The sequence below is a fragment of the Mobula hypostoma genome, chromosome 10, assembly GCF_963921235.1.
Source record: "Mobula hypostoma chromosome 10, sMobHyp1.1, whole genome shotgun sequence".
Taxonomy (NCBI): domain Eukaryota; kingdom Metazoa; phylum Chordata; class Chondrichthyes; order Myliobatiformes; family Myliobatidae; genus Mobula; species Mobula hypostoma.
In genome coordinates, this window is record NC_086106.1 from 93,848,603 (window position 1) to 93,868,663 (window position 20,061).

At 41.1% G+C, this 20,061-nt stretch overlaps 1 protein-coding gene across 2 annotated transcripts in view; it reads right to left on the reverse strand.

Annotated features, from left to right (window-relative positions):
• Window positions 1–20,061, reverse strand: part of efnb1 (ephrin-B1) — a 185,625-nt gene that overhangs the window by 53,105 nt on the left and 112,459 nt on the right. For both annotated transcript variants that reach the window (XM_063060864.1, XM_063060863.1), the window contains exon 2: window positions 12,151–12,428. In XM_063060864.1, the coding sequence (XP_062916934.1) occupies window positions 12,151–12,428 (278 nt within the window). The remainder of the gene's footprint in view (window positions 1–12,150; window positions 12,429–20,061) is intronic.

Below are 20,061 nucleotides of genomic sequence, written 5' to 3' on the forward strand. Positions count from 1 at the left end.
GATTCACCACTCTCTGTGTGAAGAAGTTTTTCCTAACCTCGGTCCTAAAAGGCTTCCCCTCTATCCTCAAACTGTGACCCCTCGTTCTAGACCTCCCCAACATCGGGAACAATCTTCCCGCAGTTATTAAGTCTAATAATCTTGGAATTGTTAAATCTCTGTGACATGATACAAATGAGTAGCTTCAAGATCAGCTATGTATCAAAATCTAGCTTATTTTTCTCAACTACTAGAATTGACAACTGTGTGGTAAAATCAATTTGACAGTATAGTGCTTTTATAATTTTTTTTAAAAATCTTGATCTGTTCACAGTCTGTTAAAACAGCAGAACTACAGGGAGGATAACGAATTAAATGATGTGAATTCATGAGAGGAAGCGGAAATACCCTTCTACAGTAAAAAAAATATAAGTTCTTGGTTCCAAATTTGCAGTCAATAAATATCACAAGCCATAGAATAAAGGAGGGGTACACAGATAGCGGCAGGTTTGTGCTTTACCTGCTGACTTCGACGGGACGGTAATGAAGCAGCAGGATTAATCACAAAAGTGAAGAGTAACTGTCCTTCCTGGTGAAGTAGATATTCATATGAACTTACAATCTAGTACACAGCATTTGATGTTCACAATGTGGCCTCCTCAACAATGGAAGAAACAACTTGGTGACGGCTTTGTGGAGCACCTATATTCAGATCTGCAGCTTTTCTTTTGACTTTCATTTAATTCACTTGCATGATTGGCGTTTTCAAATTACTAAATTCACCAAGTCACCTTTTCCTAATTTCTTAAGGGTTTTCTTTTTTTAACCTTAATCTTTATTATTACAATTTGTTTCAATCACGTCGGCATCATTAAGGCTTATATTTGCAGCTCTTGGGAGGTGGTTTTGAACAAGGAGCAGGGTGAAAACATGCTCCATGCCATCAGTCACAGATCTAGTGTAATACAATGAATGAGAAACAATAACAAGAATCTGTAGGTGGTGGCATATATGTCCTAATTGGCTCCCTCTTCAGTTTGCTGCTATAATCTTCACTTACAAGCTCTCTGCCACTCAACCCAATTGTCCTGCCCATTGTGAAGTCATGTCCGCACTACAACCACTGTTATAGTATTTAACATCTCCATTTGGAACCACATCAACATGAAGTTTAAAATTTATCCTGTCTGAGAGTTTTCAATAACATATCAATACATTCCAGTGCAAAAATAGTAACATTCTCTTCATATAGTTAAATTGTCTAAAGAAATTGGTACCATGTTGAAGGATATTATTGAGTGATGAGCTGTATAACAAGGGCTCATTCTCCCATCTTCTCCCTGCATCCTGACCCTTCCAACACTATGCAAATCTCTATATAATTTAAGCTGTTGCACATTCATTATTGATTATTTGCCCATCCTGGCCACGTTGCCAGTGCATATATATATAGATGGGTGTAGATGGATATACAATCTTAATCGCCTGAGAAACTATCTTCATACTGGAGTCTTCTGATGTTTTCAAAACATTCACCACATTCATTTCTCAAAATATGGAACAATCTTTATCACCCAACATAACTCGTCACAACACTGAGGAAACTAACGGGCATTGAGAGGGAAGAAGCACTTAATTTTGATGTCCAGCACATTCTTGATGTTGACTGTGGAGCATTGCTAAATGATTTAAAATGAAGCCATGTTCCAGGAAAGGCTTCTAAAGCTATAGCGCAGTAAGAGGAGAAATTGGAATACCCACACAATGGCTGTTTTACAATAATAGCTTAATTAACCTGATGGCCTCAGAATTTTATTTGTAGTTGTGTGAAGACTGTCAGAGAACATTATTTTTCTTTAAATGTTTATTTAATGTGCACACACACGAAATGTGTGTAACTTTATAATGTACTGTAGGCAAGTTTACTATATTACTTCAGCTGGAATATACAGCTAGTAATGTGTATCAGCTAACTTATAAATAAGGTCACAAGAAGAAATTCAACTTTGATTGCTGATGCTAAAAATATGCAATTGTACTAATGTTCTGCATTGATTTCATTCGCAGCAATGAAACAGATTATGTACACTATAAACAACAAATTGTGATCTAACTTGTAGTCTCCAGCAACTTGTGGAAATTCCAGAGACTTCAAAGCCATCTCTGAGACAATGCAAGTGGAAGGAATCCTTCCCTGATAAGGTAGCTGCACACAGACCCAACTTTAACCTGTGGTTTAAAAGTTCTTTGGAGGGTGGAGCTGCAAACATTGTCAGGTGGCTCATATTTTTGTACAAGTTTAGAGTTGATCAACAGAAATTAATTTCTCTCTTAACCTGCACAACAGGATTATACACTCAGTGGTCACTTTATTAGGTAAATCCTCTACCTAATAAAGTGGCCACTGAGTGTATGTTCATGGTCTTCTGCTGTGGTAGCCCATCCACTTCAAGGTTCAATACGCTGTGAATTCAGAGGTGCTCTTCTGCACAGCACTGTTGTAACATGAGGTTACTTGAGTTACTGTCGTCTTCCTGTCAGCTTGAACCAGTCTGGCCAGTCTCCTCTGACCTTTCTGCTCAATAAGTCATTTTTGCCCACAGAATTTCCACTCACTGAATATTTTTCTGGTTGTTTTTCCTCACCATTCTTTCTAAACTTTAAAGGTTGCTGTGCGTGACAATCCCAGGAGATCAGCAGTTTCTGAGATACTCAAACTGCCCCCTCTGGCACCAACAAATGAATGGCTGATGAGATATTCGCATTAACAAACAGATGTACAGGTGTACCTAACAAAGTGCCCACTGAATGCATAATCAAGGAAGAACAATCAAACCAATCTCTCCTTCACATGCGATACCGGATTAGTTAGACCAGAAACAATAATCAAAAATCAATTTCTCATATAAAGCAGCTGATGGTACAGATCAAAATGTTCCTTGTCCTAAATATAATTAGCTTTGTGCCTCTTCTGATACATGAGAAATCCATTAAGTTCTCAGACCCTGACTGCTGCCTGAACTATTGGTTGGATTTATAGTCATTACTGGACGTGACTGCACAATGCTGAGGGAATTCTCCTGTCCTCCGATTCAGTGCCATTTTTCATGTTTAAATCTACATGATGATTGTCAGTAGATTACTTGCTGGAAGTATCAGCCTGGGAGCTGCCAAGACCGCATACTCTATTAGCAAAGCTCCTGTGTACACTTAGTATTCCACCACAAAACAATTAGACCTGAAAAAGCTATTGGAATATGATACTTGCACTTTTTTTCAAGGGAGTAATTCCTGCATAGAAAATTATTTACGCATGTCTTAAAATGTTGTGCTCATTTCAGATGGAAGTTGGACCAGGCACTTCCTGTCACAGATCACCAACAGTGAATCATATATCCCTATCAACTTGCACACAAGTGGGAATGTCATCCATATATACAGTACAAACTTCTGACTCGACGTTGTGGCAATCCGCGATCTTCTGTTTCCACCTCACAATAAAGCAGAAAATTGGGAACCACATTCCATTAATCCCCTAAACGGAGTAGCAAGTGTAGCCCTTTTGGAAACAGAAAGCTGTGACAACGTTTGCAGCATTGATGCAACTTGTGTCTCTGTGGAACTCTATGGAGTGACCCACTTTTGGCACCAGGTATGATTGCCACATCCCAGGTCAAGAGGATCCCATTAACCGACTATGCCATATAATCTGTTCACTGTCCTGATTTCACGCCTTCTCCCTATTTCTACAGCACCCACTCCCCAGCTCATCTCCCATTTTCTATCGTCCCATGGTACCACTTGCGGCAGAAAGCTTACTGCAATGGCACTGACCATTTCCCAGCATGCAGCATGTTTTTGAGACAGCAGCAGTGAGCTCAGACTCTGCTTAGCAAATAAGCATTAACCTCTAACACTTAAATGGGAAGAAATCATGACAGCATGTTCTATTCCAATTCAGTAACTTCCTGAGACACCAAATTTGGTACTAAGACAAAACACTGTGCCCATTTAAGACAGCAAAAGTGGATTTACTCTAGGTTCTGAGCTTTAGAATTCATGACAACTTTTCTTTGGGATAGAGAATGTGTTGCTTTCACTCTGGTTTTGTGCCTTCTTCAGCAATGTGGGAACTGCAGACAGGTGGCCGACTAGATGGTGGGTGGATGGTTTGTATGGTGCTGTACTTGTTCTCCCACTGATGCAGGGCTTCATTGCACTCCTGATTATTGGATTTCAGGTTCTCCATATCCTCCCAGATGGACCAGAGTTTTCTGGAGTCACAGGTAATGTGGTATTACTTCAACCAGGTTTTGAATACGTTCTTGAATCTTTTTTTTCCTGCCAGGTACATTTTCTCATGACAGCCTTAATAGAGCATCTTTAGGGATTCTGATGTCAAGCATTAAGTGACGTGGACTACCCAATTGAGTGCAACTAGGACTCATTGCTGGCTATTTTGGTCGAGGAAGGGACACAGACTTTGCTTCACTTATCTTTCCAGTGAATTTGGAAGGTGATACGAAATATTTGTAATTGAATCACAAACAAGGGAAAATCTGCAGATGCTGGAAATCCAAGCAACACACACAAAATGCTGGAGGTGTCCTGATGAAGGGTCTTGCCCCGTAACATCAACTGTTCACTCTTTTCCATAGATGCTGCCTGGCCTGTTGTGTTCCTTCAGCATTTTGTGTATGTTGCATAGATGACTAAACACAGATTTGAGTCAAATGAACAAAATGGCAGGATTGTTCAGCTCAAGTTGGAGAAAATAGAAGTAATCCCATATACCAACCTCAATTCACCCCATGCTGCATCTTCTAAATCTCCTGCAATCGTTTTTTTAAAAAAAACAGCAATTTAATGATGTCCTGGTAAAATTACATGAGAATATTTTTCTGAATGAGTCCCGACTGTTGTGGCTTACGCTAAATTGCTTTAAGGTTATCCGATTTCCTGGGAGATTAATCTCAATTTTTCTTTTGTAACTCAGCCTATCAGACTGCATCCAAGAGAAAGCGTAGATCTTCCTAGTGAGAGGTCAACAGCCAGCCACGGAAAAAAAAAAGAACACCGAGTGGAAGAAGGGTATAAGAGATACAGTTCTTCCCCTGGGATTATGCATTCTCTTGTCTTGTCATTAAAACCTGGTCTCATTTAAAAGATGTGCCCAGTGGGGTTTGGCACAGAAAGCAGTCTAGAGTGGAATTTAAACAGAACCAAAACAGCCAGGAAACAAGACCATTTCCACAAACAAGACACCTGGAGAGTGGAAGGCTGGAGGGGAGTATTCTGTTCTATGATGGTTTTGATACTGTATTTTCTTTCGTGCATCAGCGGTTGTATCTTTGGCCACCCACACTGGATATCTGGAATTAACTCTTTGTCATCTCATTCATCAGGACTTCCATTTTCTCCCAGTGGTGCTCACAGCTCTTCGAATTTAGCTAATCTTTAGTCAGACAAAAGCTGAGGAAATTTTATTTTCAAAGTAGCAATGACAAGTTTCCAGAAATCCAAAAGAAACAGTTTGCAAGCATTTGGCCTCGTGTCCTGATCAGAATTCTGCCTTGGATGGAAACAGTAATTATGTCACTATTCACAATTTTGTAAAGCTAAAGAAAATTACAATTAAAAGTAGCATCTGTCATTCCCTGGTAGAAGGGTGTGAAATTTGCCAAGTTTCTGTTTGTGTGGAATCCTGTGTTCACTACTGTGCGACTTCAACTTGCTAAAAGCAGTCTCAAACAGATTGATGGCTCACCCACTGAAATATCTTCTCCACAGATTCAATTCTGATCCAGATTTCCCTCCTCATTGCGCTTTTCAAATTAGTCAATGTCCTCTACTGCTACTCTTCTGGGCAAGGCAAAACAGCTTGTCAATTTCTACATTAATCCTCTTAAAATTCTAAAAATAGCAGTGGGCCATCATAGCTAGGCTCTTTGGAATCCTAAAGTCAGAAAATCATTTTGCCTTTCAACACTCTTCTTTCAAACAAGCAGGTCAGCCTGCACACTATGGTTAGAGAATGTGGTATATCTCCACACTCTAAGATGACAAGAGATCATGGATTCTCCACTCTTCAGTGTTAATTGCCAATCCTGGGCTTTACTAAGCAACACACAGGACATGGATGCAAACATTTCCTAATAACAACTTCAATGTTTCCCTGATGAAAACACTGACAGGAACAGACAAAACTTTGTAACATCACCGATGACCAGCAAAGACAAGAACAGAATTGTTGGCCTTTGCAGTCTGAGGTTTGCCTGCATAATAGCCACTGTATCACAGATTTATTTTTTTCTGCAATATGACTGAAGGGATTTGATGATGTGTTATACAAGTGCAGAGTTTTGTTTTCCTATATGTTACCTGACAACTTGAGCCAAGAACTGATGGAACTTATCCAGGGCAATGAAATGATGACAATCTAAGAACCAGTTCTATGTTGCGAGTTGTTTGTGCTTCATACTCTCCCATCTCACTCTTCTCACTGTCCGTCTTTCCCCCCATATGCAAACACATGGTTTCAGTACCTTATTAAAAGTCTTAGGCATTTGATGTCAATAAATTTACTTTCTGTTTCTGGTATGAGAGGAAATTAAACATAAAACCTATAATGCAATTAAGTTCATTAGATGGCAGCTTTAAAGCATACAAGATGAATTGATGACAGATTGTGCCTGTAAACTATGACAGGCAGCTGTCAGCACAATCCACTTTACCGTGCTGAAGCACAAAAATAATCAGAAATTCAGCTTAACAGCTGGTAAGAGGAGAGCCAAGGAGAGCATGTCGAGTTAAGAATGGCAGAAGAAGATGGGGAGATAAATAAAAAGAGAACAAGGGCAGCACAGAGGGAACTATGAGTTAGTCACAGGGAAGAGGGTGATTCAGACATGGTGGGGCGGACGGTTAGCAAGTGGCAGTGTGAGGAGAGTTAGGAAAGAGGACATTTTGGGGAAGAATAAGGTGGTGATAAGGTAAAGGAGTGGCAGACGGAGAAACAAAGGAACAAAGAGAAGATAGGGGTACATATACAACAGGGTAAGTGAAGAGAAGAGGTGGATTGTCTCAGCGCTGGCCACCTAACGTTTTTAAAAATCACTTGTTTCCTGAAGAAGTATTGTTGAAGCTATACAGGACCCTGGTTAGACCCCACTTGGAGTACTGTGGTCAGTTCTGGTCGCCTCACTACAGAAAGGATGTGGAAACCATAGAAAGGGTGCAGAGGAGATTTACAAGGATGTTAAACAACAGGAATACTGCAGATGCTGGAAATTCAAGCAACACACATCAAAGTTGCTGGTGAACGCAGCAGGCCAGGCAGCATCTGTAGGAAGAGGTGCAGTCGACGTTTCAGGCTGAGGCCCTTCGTCAGGACCCTACAGATGCTGCCTGGCCTGCTGCGTTCACCAGCAACTTTGATGTGTATTGTTTACAAGGATGTTGCCTGGATTGGGGAGAATGCCTTATGAGGATAGGTTGAATGAACTTGGCATTTTCCTTGGAGCGACAGAGGATGAGAGGTGACCTGATAGAGATGTACAAGATGATGAGAGGCATTGATCGTGTGGATAGTCAAGAGGCTTTTTCCCAGGGCTGAAATGGCGAGCATGCGAGGGCACAGTTTTAAGGTGCTTGGAAGAAGGTACAGAGGAGATGTCAAGGGTAGGCTTTTTATTTCTACACAGAGAGTGGTGAGTGCATGGAATGGGCTGCCGGCAACGGTGGTGGAGGCAGATACGATAGGGTCTTTTAAGAGACTCCTGGATAGGTATATGGAGCTTAGAAAAATAGAGCTATGGGTAACCCTAGGTAATTTCTAAGGTAAGGACATGTTCGGCACAGCATTGTGGGCCGAAGGGCCTGTATTGTGCTGTAGGTTTTCTATATTTCTATGTCTAAGAAAAAATATTTGGATTTTTTCATTCAAGCTTCCATAAAGGCATCTGTTTTGAGAAATATTTGACAGTTTCACCAGGATGAAGCAATACAGGGAAGATGTAGAAAATCCACCATTAATGATGAACTAGGAAGACCAATCCTTATTGTTGAATGATTACCAACTACTGGTGGAAAGAAATAACAATAGAAGGAGAGTTTCATAGATTGAGGTCCTGAGAAGATGTGGAGATGTAACATCGTATGTAGCACTAGACTCAACATAATGAGAATCATTCACTACAGTTATAGTAGAAAATTGGCATCAAAGGAAAAAAAGTGACAATCTTTGAGAGTTTCAAATGGGCAGCACCATTAATACAATTAAAAGCATTCCTGACATGTCACAGCCAATAGGCTGTTAAGAGAAAAAATGCTTGGTGACACAGCCCATCACTCCAATTGCTCTGATCTAATAATTGGTTGTTCAGAGGTTGCAAGATATTATTCACATAGGAACCATAGCAGCAGGCAGCGGACAGAAGACAATGTGTAAGTACGTTGATTAGGCCCATTGCTTCCATGGTTAATTTATTCACCGATTACTGTTCACTGATTCCAACAGAAACAAGGCTCATTTGTTTAATGGCCACAATCCACCAGGGAGAAAGGTATGGGAACTCCTTCACACCCCATCTACACTTATTAAAATATGCACTTTCAAATGTTTTAAGAAAATAGTGCCAGTAATTAGCTCTCAGATCTTTGCTTAACTGGTTTAAATTGTCTCAAGGTGACTCTCACTTTGATTTTTACCGAAATACCTCCTCCTTCAAGAAGAATTTGTTCTACATCAAAGGAGAGTGCGAAAAGGAAACAAGATTCGGTTTTACTGCTAAAAATAAGTCATCTTATACAATAAAACCCATTTATTCACCCTTACCTCAGTCACTTGATAGGATAATTAGTAGCTCAGAAGTAGGGTGATGTATCAGAAACTAACTAGAGCAAAACAATCTATTTTGATCACCAAGATACAAGGGTGATATCCAAGGATTGGGGGCCGAGCAAAGAAGAGCCACAAGACTGACCCCTAGTGTTGAAGTTTTGAATTATGTGAAGACACTGAAAAAAAATCTTACTAGTTTTTGTAGTTACTCCTCGTGGACTGAAAATGATGTTAAGTGTAAGGAAAATCATTTAAAGTGTAATTCAGGGCTAGAAACATGCACTAAGACTTTCCTATAGGGTCCTTCTGTGTTGATGAAAACACATCCATATAACTCCTGTACGGATGTCTTTGTTACGATTTACGTGCACACGTGCAGCCTGTGGAATGCCCAAGACGCTTGTGATAAGGCAGCTCTTCACAGCACTAATCTGACCAGGTCTAGACTGTAGACTCCATTTTAGCTGGATTCCCTCATTTAAGCACTTAGCATTGTGAAGTACAAGAGGAGGACAATGTACATAATAAATTGTAAATGTAATAATGATTTTATAATACAGTTTATATTGTAAATACATGCTGGTATTGATGTATCTGTGTGCATTTTATTCCACATCTGTTCTTTAACCTTCAACTTATTTTTTTTGTATCTTTTTAGATTTTATAACTGTTGAATTCTTTTTGTTGCAAGTCACACCAACAAACTACAGTAAATTCCTAACAGATGTAAATGTACATTGCAAATAGAGTTGATTCTTAATCCTAATGTGTATAAGACTCTGAATGTGAAGGGTAAGAGAAAACTGCAACAGCAGACGCTTGAAATAAAAACAGTATCCCACCCTTTGCACAATGTTCATCTAATGTGACTGCCCAAGCGCCTTGTACTTTTCAGCTGTAAAAGGAGCCTCCTGAAGGGTGAACTCAGAGTGAAGTCTAAGTTAATGGTATGGAAAAAGTACTGATAATTAATTACTGAATGTTAAATAAGGGCCACAATTTTAAAAAGTAAATAAATAAATTTAGGATGTGGTGATCAACAAAAGAAATGAGACACTGTATATTAGTAGTGAAATCCTAGAGTTACTGAAGTAATTAGATACTACAGTGAAGATACTTCAGGGACACCCTAGATAGATCAGTTCAGATGAGCCAAATCAACTTCCTCATCTATAAAAATCTTGAGACCTTAAAATCTAAGAATTCAGGTTATTTGAGTCAATAAATTATCAAATCTAATAGCTTTAAGCAATAAATCTAGCACCATAATTGAATATTTTAAATCAAAAGGGGTTGCTTCTACAACAGACTAAAGGGAGAAGGGTCTTGCAGAATGCTGCTTGTTTTCTTTTATTTTAAAATCTTCTTTGGCAGACTACTTCAGTGTAATATTTGATGCAATCCTATTAAATTAGAAAGGTAAAGACAACATGATTATCTTTCTTAGTTGAGGAATTGAGTTTAAGAAACAGAAAGTTATGTTGTAGCTTTATAAAACTCTGGTTAGGCTGCATTTGGAGTGTTGCATCCAGTTTTAGTCTCCCACTCACTATAGGAGGTTTTGAAGAGGGTGCAGGAGAGGTTTACCAGAATGTTGTCTGGATTAGAGGGAACATGGAGTGAAGAGAAGTGAGGCAAACTTGGGTTGTTTTCTCCCAAGCAGCAGAGGCTGAGGGAAGATCAGAGAGAAGTTTATAAAATGAGAGGAATAGATAGAGTAGACGGTAAATATCTTTTTCCCAGGGTCGAAGCGTCTCATACCAGAGGGCATGTATTTAAGGTGAGAGGGGATAAGTTCAAAGAACATGTACAAGGCAGAGCATTTTTTGTTAAACACAGGGCGGTGGGTGCTTGGAATGTGCTGCCAAGTGTGGTAGTGGAGGTAAGTATGACAAATAAGCTCTGAGACAGGCACATCAATGTGCAAGGAATGGAAGAATTTGGATATTGTAGGCAGAAGTGATTAGTTTAGCTAGGTATATAATTACTAGTGTAATTAGTTCAGTACAGCAGTACAGCATCAATGCAGAGGTGTGGTTCCTCAGCAGAATGCTATGCATATCATATATGGACAGGACAACCAACGAAGAAGTTCTACAGAGAACGAAAACAAAATGTACATTACTTAAAAAAAATCAGAAAACAGCAATCAGAATTCTTTGGACACGTCATGCGAAGAGAGATATTAGAACATTTAGTTACAACTGGAAAGTTGGAAGGAAAAAGCAGAGGCAGACAGAGAATGAAAATGATAGATGGAATAGCATCATGGTTAGAAACAGGGAAGGCAACAACTACAATTTGGAGGGCCACGGACCATGATGGATGGAGAGACATGATTGCCCACGTCGAATGGCAAGGCACCTGAATATATATATACACAGCATCATGGATCAAGGGAACTGTTCCTGTGCTGTACTGGTATATGTTCTAAATTCTTAATTCTGCTTCTTATTGCGTAGTTTTGCTTTTGTTAAAAATATTTACTATAAACACATGAGATACTGCAGATGCTGGAAACCAAGAGTGACACATGCAAAATGCTTGTGGAACTCAGCTGGTCAGGTAGCATCTATGGAAATGAACAAATTGTCAACATCTTGGACTGAGATGCTTCATCAGATCCTGAAAAAGGGTCTCAGCCTGAAACATCAAGTTTATTCATTTCCATAGATGCTACCTGACCTGCTGAGTTCCACAAGCATTTTGTGTGTGTTGCATAAAATTTACATCAGAAATACAAAAATATGAAAAAATGCTTAGAAGTATACAAAAGTAGCCATAGCAGCGCTGGAAAGAATTTTAGGAATTGGCCACATAACCCTTAAACGTGATCTGCCTTTAAAGAAGATCATGATTTGATCATCTTCCTCAACCCTACTTGCCCACCTGATTTCCTTGTACCTGGCTTCCAAAAGTTCATTGCTCAGTCTTGAATTTCACCACTTAAAAGAAATGTAAACAAGAGCATTGCCCGCCTGAAGATCTGTCAAATATTGTATTAGCTTCATCTGCAGTTCAATGGACAGTTAGAAGAACTTAATCGTTACTAAAGAGAAGTCTGTTTGTAACCCAGAGTTTGAAATTCTCCCGGATATTCCAAACCAATAAGGAAAATAGGAATGTAAATTTGGGCATCGAAGGAACCTGTTCAGCAATGCTTCATTTGCATTTTATCTACATTATAAATTGGCTTCCCAGCCTAGGCCATGTTGTTGATGTTCCTAAATTTCTTTGCCAGCAATCCACATTATAACAAACTAAATAATCCCCAATGATTAAAAAAAAACGAAACAATATTAATCCCTTACTCCCTTGTGGGTACTCACAGATGATGAAGTAATTCTGGCCCCTTTTGAATTCTAGCCCCCTGTAATTGGGGCTATACTCCTGGAATTTGATAGTGAATTTTATGTCACTATCCGGTTTATTACACGTGACAAGCAAGTGGGGGTCGATGACAGTTCTGCATGACTCCGCCTGGTCCTTGGTCACCAGGTACAGCTTGTAATATTCATATGGGCCTTGATTGCTTGCTTTTGGGCAGATTATATCCAGTCTGTCACCAATTTCTGGGTATAATACCAGGCCTTTTCCAGCTTGAAACCTAGAAGAAGAATAAAAGAAAAAATGAATTTCTAATCCAACGATTTTCACAATTCTACCACCAAATGAGTATCTATTAAAGGATCTTGTGGTGCAATAATCTTGATGAACATCAACGAACCATTGTATGGGGTTGATAATGACCTTTAAGTGTAAGTTTATGTTCAATATAAAGGGGTCAATATATACAGTACAAATTCTTTTGCCACATAACTTTCAACCACTGCATGTCCTGGATGTGGAATATGCCAGGTTCTATTATTTCTCAATATCCACACATGGACACATGACATAAGAACAGTGATTAGCAGCAAAAGCCAGTTAGAATTTCTGCTTCCTTCCCCAGGAACCATCAAGGCTCAGTACAGCACATTTTTAATGGAGATCTCTTCACTCCAGCAAACTCCAGAAGGTATAGAGATTCAAGTTCTTTTGAGCTCTATATAAAAAATGTGTGTATTTATCCATTCAACCTCAGGGACAACAAACTACTCTTCCTCAAATGTCTTTATGAAAATCACAACATTTCTATCACCAAATTATCCAAGCCAAAATTATATTCCTCCTCAAATCACCCCAAGCAAAGCAAAATTTCACACCCTGGGATCAATGGGGGACATCACACTCAATCACATCCAATTTTCAGTCAGTCACTCTGCAAATACTGATGTCATTGAAACGTTTATTTTCTTAAACATCTAACAACCTGCCGGAGGAAAACAGACCACCACGGTTATTCTTGAATGTTGCAAGGTTAAAAGAGGAAAATAAATAAACTAGGGTTGCCATTCCTGATGGTGTTTCTGTCATGTCTATTGGAACATGCAGCCTGGGTCTATCTCAACCACGATGTGCCAAAGTAATAATCCCCATGGATACCAACTCTCTGCACTCATGCTAGAATCGGCAATTAGGAAAGGTGACACAATGGCACAGAACGTTACTTCAATACAATAATATTTTTAGCCAAGCAAATTAAAACCCACAAGACCAGAAGTGAAGTGCAAACTATGTCAAGAAGTTAGGAACCACCATAGTGAGAATTGAGTGTAATTTAATAATTACTTATATTCCCTAAATCAGAGTATCTCACACACACAAAATGCCAATGCCCTGTTCATGGCAGATTCCCCTATAAACAGGGAGCACCATATCACGAGACTTCATTCTTGTGCCTTCAGCAAATTACTGTAATTTAATTAATTCTATAACTAGACTGAACCAACTACCTCCTCATCACTTGCCTTCAACAATGAGGAAGTTTCAAAAGAAGGTCGAGACCTTTGGGAATAAGACCATAAGACAAAGGAGCAGAAGTCGGCCATTCGGCCCATCGAGTCTTCTCCGCCATTTTATCATGAGCTGATCTATTCTTCCATTTAGTCCCACTCCTCCACCTTCTCACCATAACCTTTGATGCCCTGGCTACTCAGATATCTATCAATCTCTGCCTTAAATACACCCAACAACTTGGCCTCCACTGCCACCTGTGGCAACAAATTCAATAGATTCGCCACCCTCTGGCTAAAAAAATTTCTTCACATCTCTGTTCTGAATGGGCACCCTTCGATCCTTAAATCATACACTCTCGTACTAGACTCCCCCATCATGGGAAACAACTTTGCCACATCCACTCTGTCCATGTCTTTCAACATTCAAAATGTTTCAATGAGGTCCCCCCTCATTCTTCTAAACTCCAAGGATAACAGGCCAAGAGCGGACGAACATTCCTCATATGTTAACCCTCTCATTCCCGGAATCATTCCAGTGAATCTTCTCTGTACCCTCTCCAACGTCAGCACATCCTTTCTTAAATAAGGAGCCCAAAACTGCCCACAGTTCTCCAAGTGAGGTCTCACCAGCGCCTTATAGAGCCTCAACATCACATCCCTGCTCCTATACTCTATTCCTCCAGAAATGAATGCCAACATTGCATTCACCTTCTTCACCACCGACTCAACCTGGAGGTTAACCTGAAGGGTATCCTGCACAAGGACTCCCAAGTCCCGTTGCATCTCAGAACCTTGAATTCTCTCCCCATTTAAATAATAGTCTGCCTCTTTATTTCTTCTGTCAAAGTGCATAACCATACACTTTCCAACATTGTATTTCATTTGCCACTTCTTTGCCCATTCTTCCAATCTATCCAAGTCTCTCTGCAGAGTCTCTGTTTCCTCAGCACTACTGGCACCTCCACCTATCTTTTTATCATCAGCAAACTAAGCTACAAAGCCATCTATTCCATAATCCAAATCGTTGATGTACAACGTAAGAAAAATCGGCCCCAGCACGGACCCCTGTGGAACACTACTGGTAACTGGCAGCCAATCAGAATAGGATCCCTTTATTCCCACTCTCTGTTTCCTGCCAATCAGCCAACGCTCTATTCACGTATGTAACTTTCCCGTAATTCCATGGGCTCTTATCTTGTTAAGCAGCCTATGTGCGGCACCTTGTCAAAGGCCTTCTGAAAATCCAAATATACAACATCCACTGTATCTCCCTTGTCTAGCCTACTGGTAATTTCCTCAAAAAATTGTAATAGGTTTGTCAGGCAGGATTTTCCTTTAAGGAAACCATGCTGAGTTCTGCCTATCTTGTCACATGCCTCCAGGTACTCCGTAACCTCATCCTTGACAATCGACTCCAACAACTTCCCAACCACCGATGTCAAGCTAACAGGTCTATAATTTCCTTTTTGCTTCCTTGCCCCCTTCTTAAATAGCGGAGTGACATTTGTAATATTCCAGTCCTCTGGAACCATGCCGGAATCTATCGACTTTTGAAAGATCATCGCTAATGCCTCCGCAATCTCCACAGCTACTTCCTTCAGAACACCAGGGTGCATTCCATCTGGTCCGGGAGATTTATCTACCCTTAGACTATTCAGCTTCCTGAGTACTTTCTCTGTCGTAATTGTGACTGTGCACACTTCTCTTCCCTGACACCCTTGAGTGTCCGGTATACTGCTGATGTCTTCTTCAGTGAAGACTGATACAAAATGCTCATTCAGTTTCTCCGCCATCTCCTTATCTCCCATTACAATTTCTCCAGCATCATTTTCTATTGGTCCTATATCTACTCTCACCTGACTTTTTATATACTTGAAAAAGCTTTTAGTATCCTCTTTGATGTTATTTGCTAGCTTCCTTTCATAGTTCATCTTTTCCCTCTTAATGACCTCCTTAGTTTCCTTTTGTAAGCTTTTAAAAACTTCCCAATCCTCTGTCTTCCCACTAACTTTTGCTTCCTTGTATGCCCTCTCCTTTGCTTTAGCTTTGGCTTCTCTTGGCAGCCACTGTTGCATCCTTTTTCCATTCGAAAATTTCTTCTATTTTGGAATATATCTGTCTTGCACCTTCCTCACTTCTCGCATAAACTCCAGCCACTGCTGCTCTGCTGTCCTTCCCACTAGTGCCCCTTTCCAATCAACTTTGGCCAGTTCCTCTCTCATGCCACTGTAATTTCCTTTCCTCCACTGAAATACCAACACATTAGATTTCGGCTTCTCTTTTTCAAATTTCACAATGAACTCAGTCATGTTATGATCACTGTCTCCTAAGGGTTCCTTCACCTCAATCTCTCTAATCACCTCCGGTTCATTACACAATACCAATCCAGTACAGCCGATCCCCTAGTGGGCTCAACAACAAGCTGTTCTAAAAAGCCATCTCGCAGACATTCTACAAATTCTCTCTCTTGAGATTCAGTGCCGACCTGATTTTCCCAATCCACTCGCATGTTAAAATCCCCCACAATTATCATAACACTGCCCTTCTGACAAGCCTTTTCTATTTCCTGTTGTAATTTGTAGTCCACATCACTGCAGCTGTTTGGAGGCCTGTATATTACTGCCATCAGGGTCCTTTTACCCCTGCGATTTCTTAGCTCAACCCATAAAGATTCTGCACCTTCCGTTCCTATATCACCGCTTTCTAATGATTTGATATCATTTCTTACCAATAAAGCCACACCACCCCCTCTGCCTACCTGCCTATCCTTCTGATACACCATGTATCCTTAGACGTTCAGCTCCCAGAGACATGCAACCTTTAGTCACGTCTTAGTGATGGCCACAATATCATACCTGCCAATCTGTAGCTGTACCACAAGATCATCCACCTTATTCCTTATGCTGCATGCCAGTACTTGGTACTTTTTGCTTTGATTGCACTGCAACTCATCCCAATGGCTGCAAATTTGCTCCATCACCTGCCTGTCTTTCCTGACATCTTTACTGCTCACTATCTTAGATTTATTTCTGTTTTCCCCTTCCTCCGCTCTGTCATTCCAGTTCCCATCCCCCTGCCAAATTAGTTTAAACCCTCCCTAACAGCTCTATTAAACCTTCCCGCCAGGATATTGGTCCCTTTCGGGTTCAGGTTTGAATGGATGTACATTTGGTTGAATCATATGAAAATTGTTCTGTATTACTGAATTCCCCCAAAAAGAAAGAAAAAACAGGGGGAATCTGGTCTAAGCTGAAGAAAATTATGTTAATATCCTAATCCATCTTACTTTGACATGACATAAATGAGCCCTACAATTACAATAAGTTCAGTTCAAAAATTCTTCAATGACTCAAAAGTAGTTTGGTGCATCTTAAGGTGATTAAACATGCTAAATCAGGGGCTCCCCCCCTTTTTATGTCATGGTCCCTTACTATTAACCGAGGGATCCATGGACCCCAGGTTGGGAACCCTCAGCCTAAACAAACATTTTCTCAAGTCCTGGCAATCCACTAACACCTGGACAAATGTACTCAGAGAGCAACAGACTCAGATATATACAAACACGTGAAACAAAAAATTGTTCTGGATATTAACACACTTTATTCCCAATAACTAAAAAAGAATGAAATTAAACACCATACATCAAAATTGCTGGTGAACGCAGCAGGCCAGGCAGCATCTATAGGAAGAGGCGCAGTCGATGTTTCAGGCCGAGACCCTTCGTCAGGACTAACTGAAGGAAGAGTGAGTAAGGGATTTGAAAGCTGGAGGGGGAGGGGGAGATGCAAAATGATAGGAGAAGACAGGAGGGGGAGGGATGGAGCCGAGAGCTGGACAGGTGATAAGCAGAAGGGGATACGAGAGGATCATGGGACAGGAGGTCCGGGAAGAAAGACGGGGGGGTGGGTGACCCAGAGGATGGGCAAGAGGTATATTCAGAGGGACAGAGGGAGAAAAAGGAGAGTGAGAGAAAGAATGTGTGCATTAAAAAGAGTAACAGATGGGGTACGAGGGGGAGGTGGGGCCTAGCGGAAGTTAGAGAAGTCAATGTTCATGCCATCAGGTTGGAGGCTACCCATACGGAATATAAGGTGTTGTTCCTCCAACCTGAGTGTGGCTTCATCTTTACAGTAGAGGAGGCCGTGGATAGACATGTCAGAATGGGAATGGGATGTGGAATTAAAATGTGTGGCCACTGGGAGATCCTGCTTTCTCTGGCGGACAGAGCGTAGATGTTCAGCAAAGCGGTCTCCCAGTCTGCGTCGGGTCTCACCAATATATAAAAGGCCACATCGGGAGCACCGGACGCAGTATATCACCCCAGTCGACTCACAGGTGAAGTGATGCCTCACCTGGAAGGACTGTTTGGGGCCCTGAATGGTGGTAAGGGAGAAAGTGTAAGGGCATGTGTAGCACTTGTTCCGCTTACACGGATAAGTGCCAGGAGGGAGATCAGTGGGGAGGGATGGGGGGGACGAATGGACAAGGGAGTTGTGTAGGGAGCGATCCCATTCTGACATGTCTATCCACGGCCTCCTCTACTGTAAAGATGAAGCCACACTCAGGTTGGAGGAACAACACCTTATATTCCGTCTGGGTAGCCTCCAACCTGATGGCATGAACATTGACTTCTCTAACTTCCGCTAGGCCCCACCTCCCCCTCGTACCCCATCTGTTACTCTTTTTAATGCACACATTCTTTCTCTCACTCTCCTTTTTCTCCCTCTGTCCCTCTGAATATACCTCTTGCCCATCCTCTGGGTCACCCCCCCCCCCGTCTTTCTTCCCGGACCTCCTGTCCCATGATCCTCTCGTATCCCCTTCTGCCTATCACCTGTCCAGCTCTCGGCTCCATCCCTCCCCCTCCTGTCTTCTCCTATCATTTTGCATCTCCCCCTCCCCCTCCAGCTTTCAAATCCCTTACTCACTCTTCCTTCAGTTAGTCCTGACGAAGGGTCTCGGCCTGAAACGTCGACTGCGCCTCTTCCTATAGATGCTGCCTGGCCTGCTGCGTTCACCAGCAACTTTGATGTATGTTGCTTGAATTTCCAGCATCTGCAGAATTCCTGTTGTTTGAAATTAAACACGTTTGAGGACCCGTGTTCAGAGTCTCGCTCATCGGAGAGTCTGGTGTTTGAGATCTAGCCTTCAGGGTCCCAGTCACTGCAGAGTCCTGGGGTCAATAGCGAAGATCAAAGCCAAAGGTCAATTGGAAGTCCGGGGGATGAGGCCCAATGGCCACAGTCCTAAGTCTCAGCGTCCACTGGAGACTGGAGACTGGAAGTCAGAGACAGCCTTCTCTAGGATTGATAGACTTGGTATGTGTGTTAGTGAGAGGGAACAAGGAGGCTTATTTTGTTGTTTGTTGTGTTCTGTTTTGTTAAGTTCTGTGTTGCACAACCCAGCATTGCGGGTATTGCCATTTTAGCTCCAGAATGTATGACAACACTTACGGGCTGCCTCCAGCACATCCTTGGGTTATATTGGCTGTTAAGGCAAATTATGCTTTGCACTGTGTGCTTCATGTATAAATAAAATGAATCTGAATCTGAAATCAGAATAAATTGAACATAGCTCCCAGATTATAAAGTTTGAATAAGGTTCTACCGAATTTTCTCTCTGGGCTCGGACACACCAAGGAACAAAACAATAGAATTTACATATATTGCAATTTTCAGGTCAATGTTGTCAGAGTAAAAACCATAGAAACCATAGAAACTGCAGCACAGAAACAGGCCTTTTGGCCCTTCTTGGCTGTGCCGAACCATTTTCTGCCTAGTCCCACTGACCTGCACACGGACCATATCCCTCCATACACCTCCCATCCATGTATCTGTCCAATTTATTCTTAAATGTTAAAAAAGAACCCGCATTTACCTTTATAAAGCTTCTCCAGTACTAGCAAGTACGTGAATTACAAGAATAAGGATACATAATGACAAAGAACCTTCCTTCTTTGAGGTCTGGATGTGATGGCTGATTTCTTGTCTTTGATTTTTAATAGACATTGGGCTCAGCAAAACCTTTGAGTCTCGAATAAGGGTAGATATGCACACAAACATGTGGGTCAACAATTCTTTTCTGATGGTTTAACAGGGAAAAGAAGTCATCCAAGACAAGACTCGGGTTTAGAGCTAATCACAGTTAAATGGAGATCAGTTTTGAGGGGAGCAGGAATTGCTTTCGTGGCCTCTGTTAATTTGGTAATCACTCTGGAAAGTTGATCCCTATAAAAACCAAGAGGGACAGGTGAAGTTTAGCTATAAATTCTCTCATAACTGACGACATCCAACTCCAGATTAAGGCTTTCGAACAAAAGATTAAAGGGTGCCGAATATTAGAGGGAATAATCAACCCATTACTTTCACTAAGGAATGGAGCAGTAGCTGGCTGGATTACATT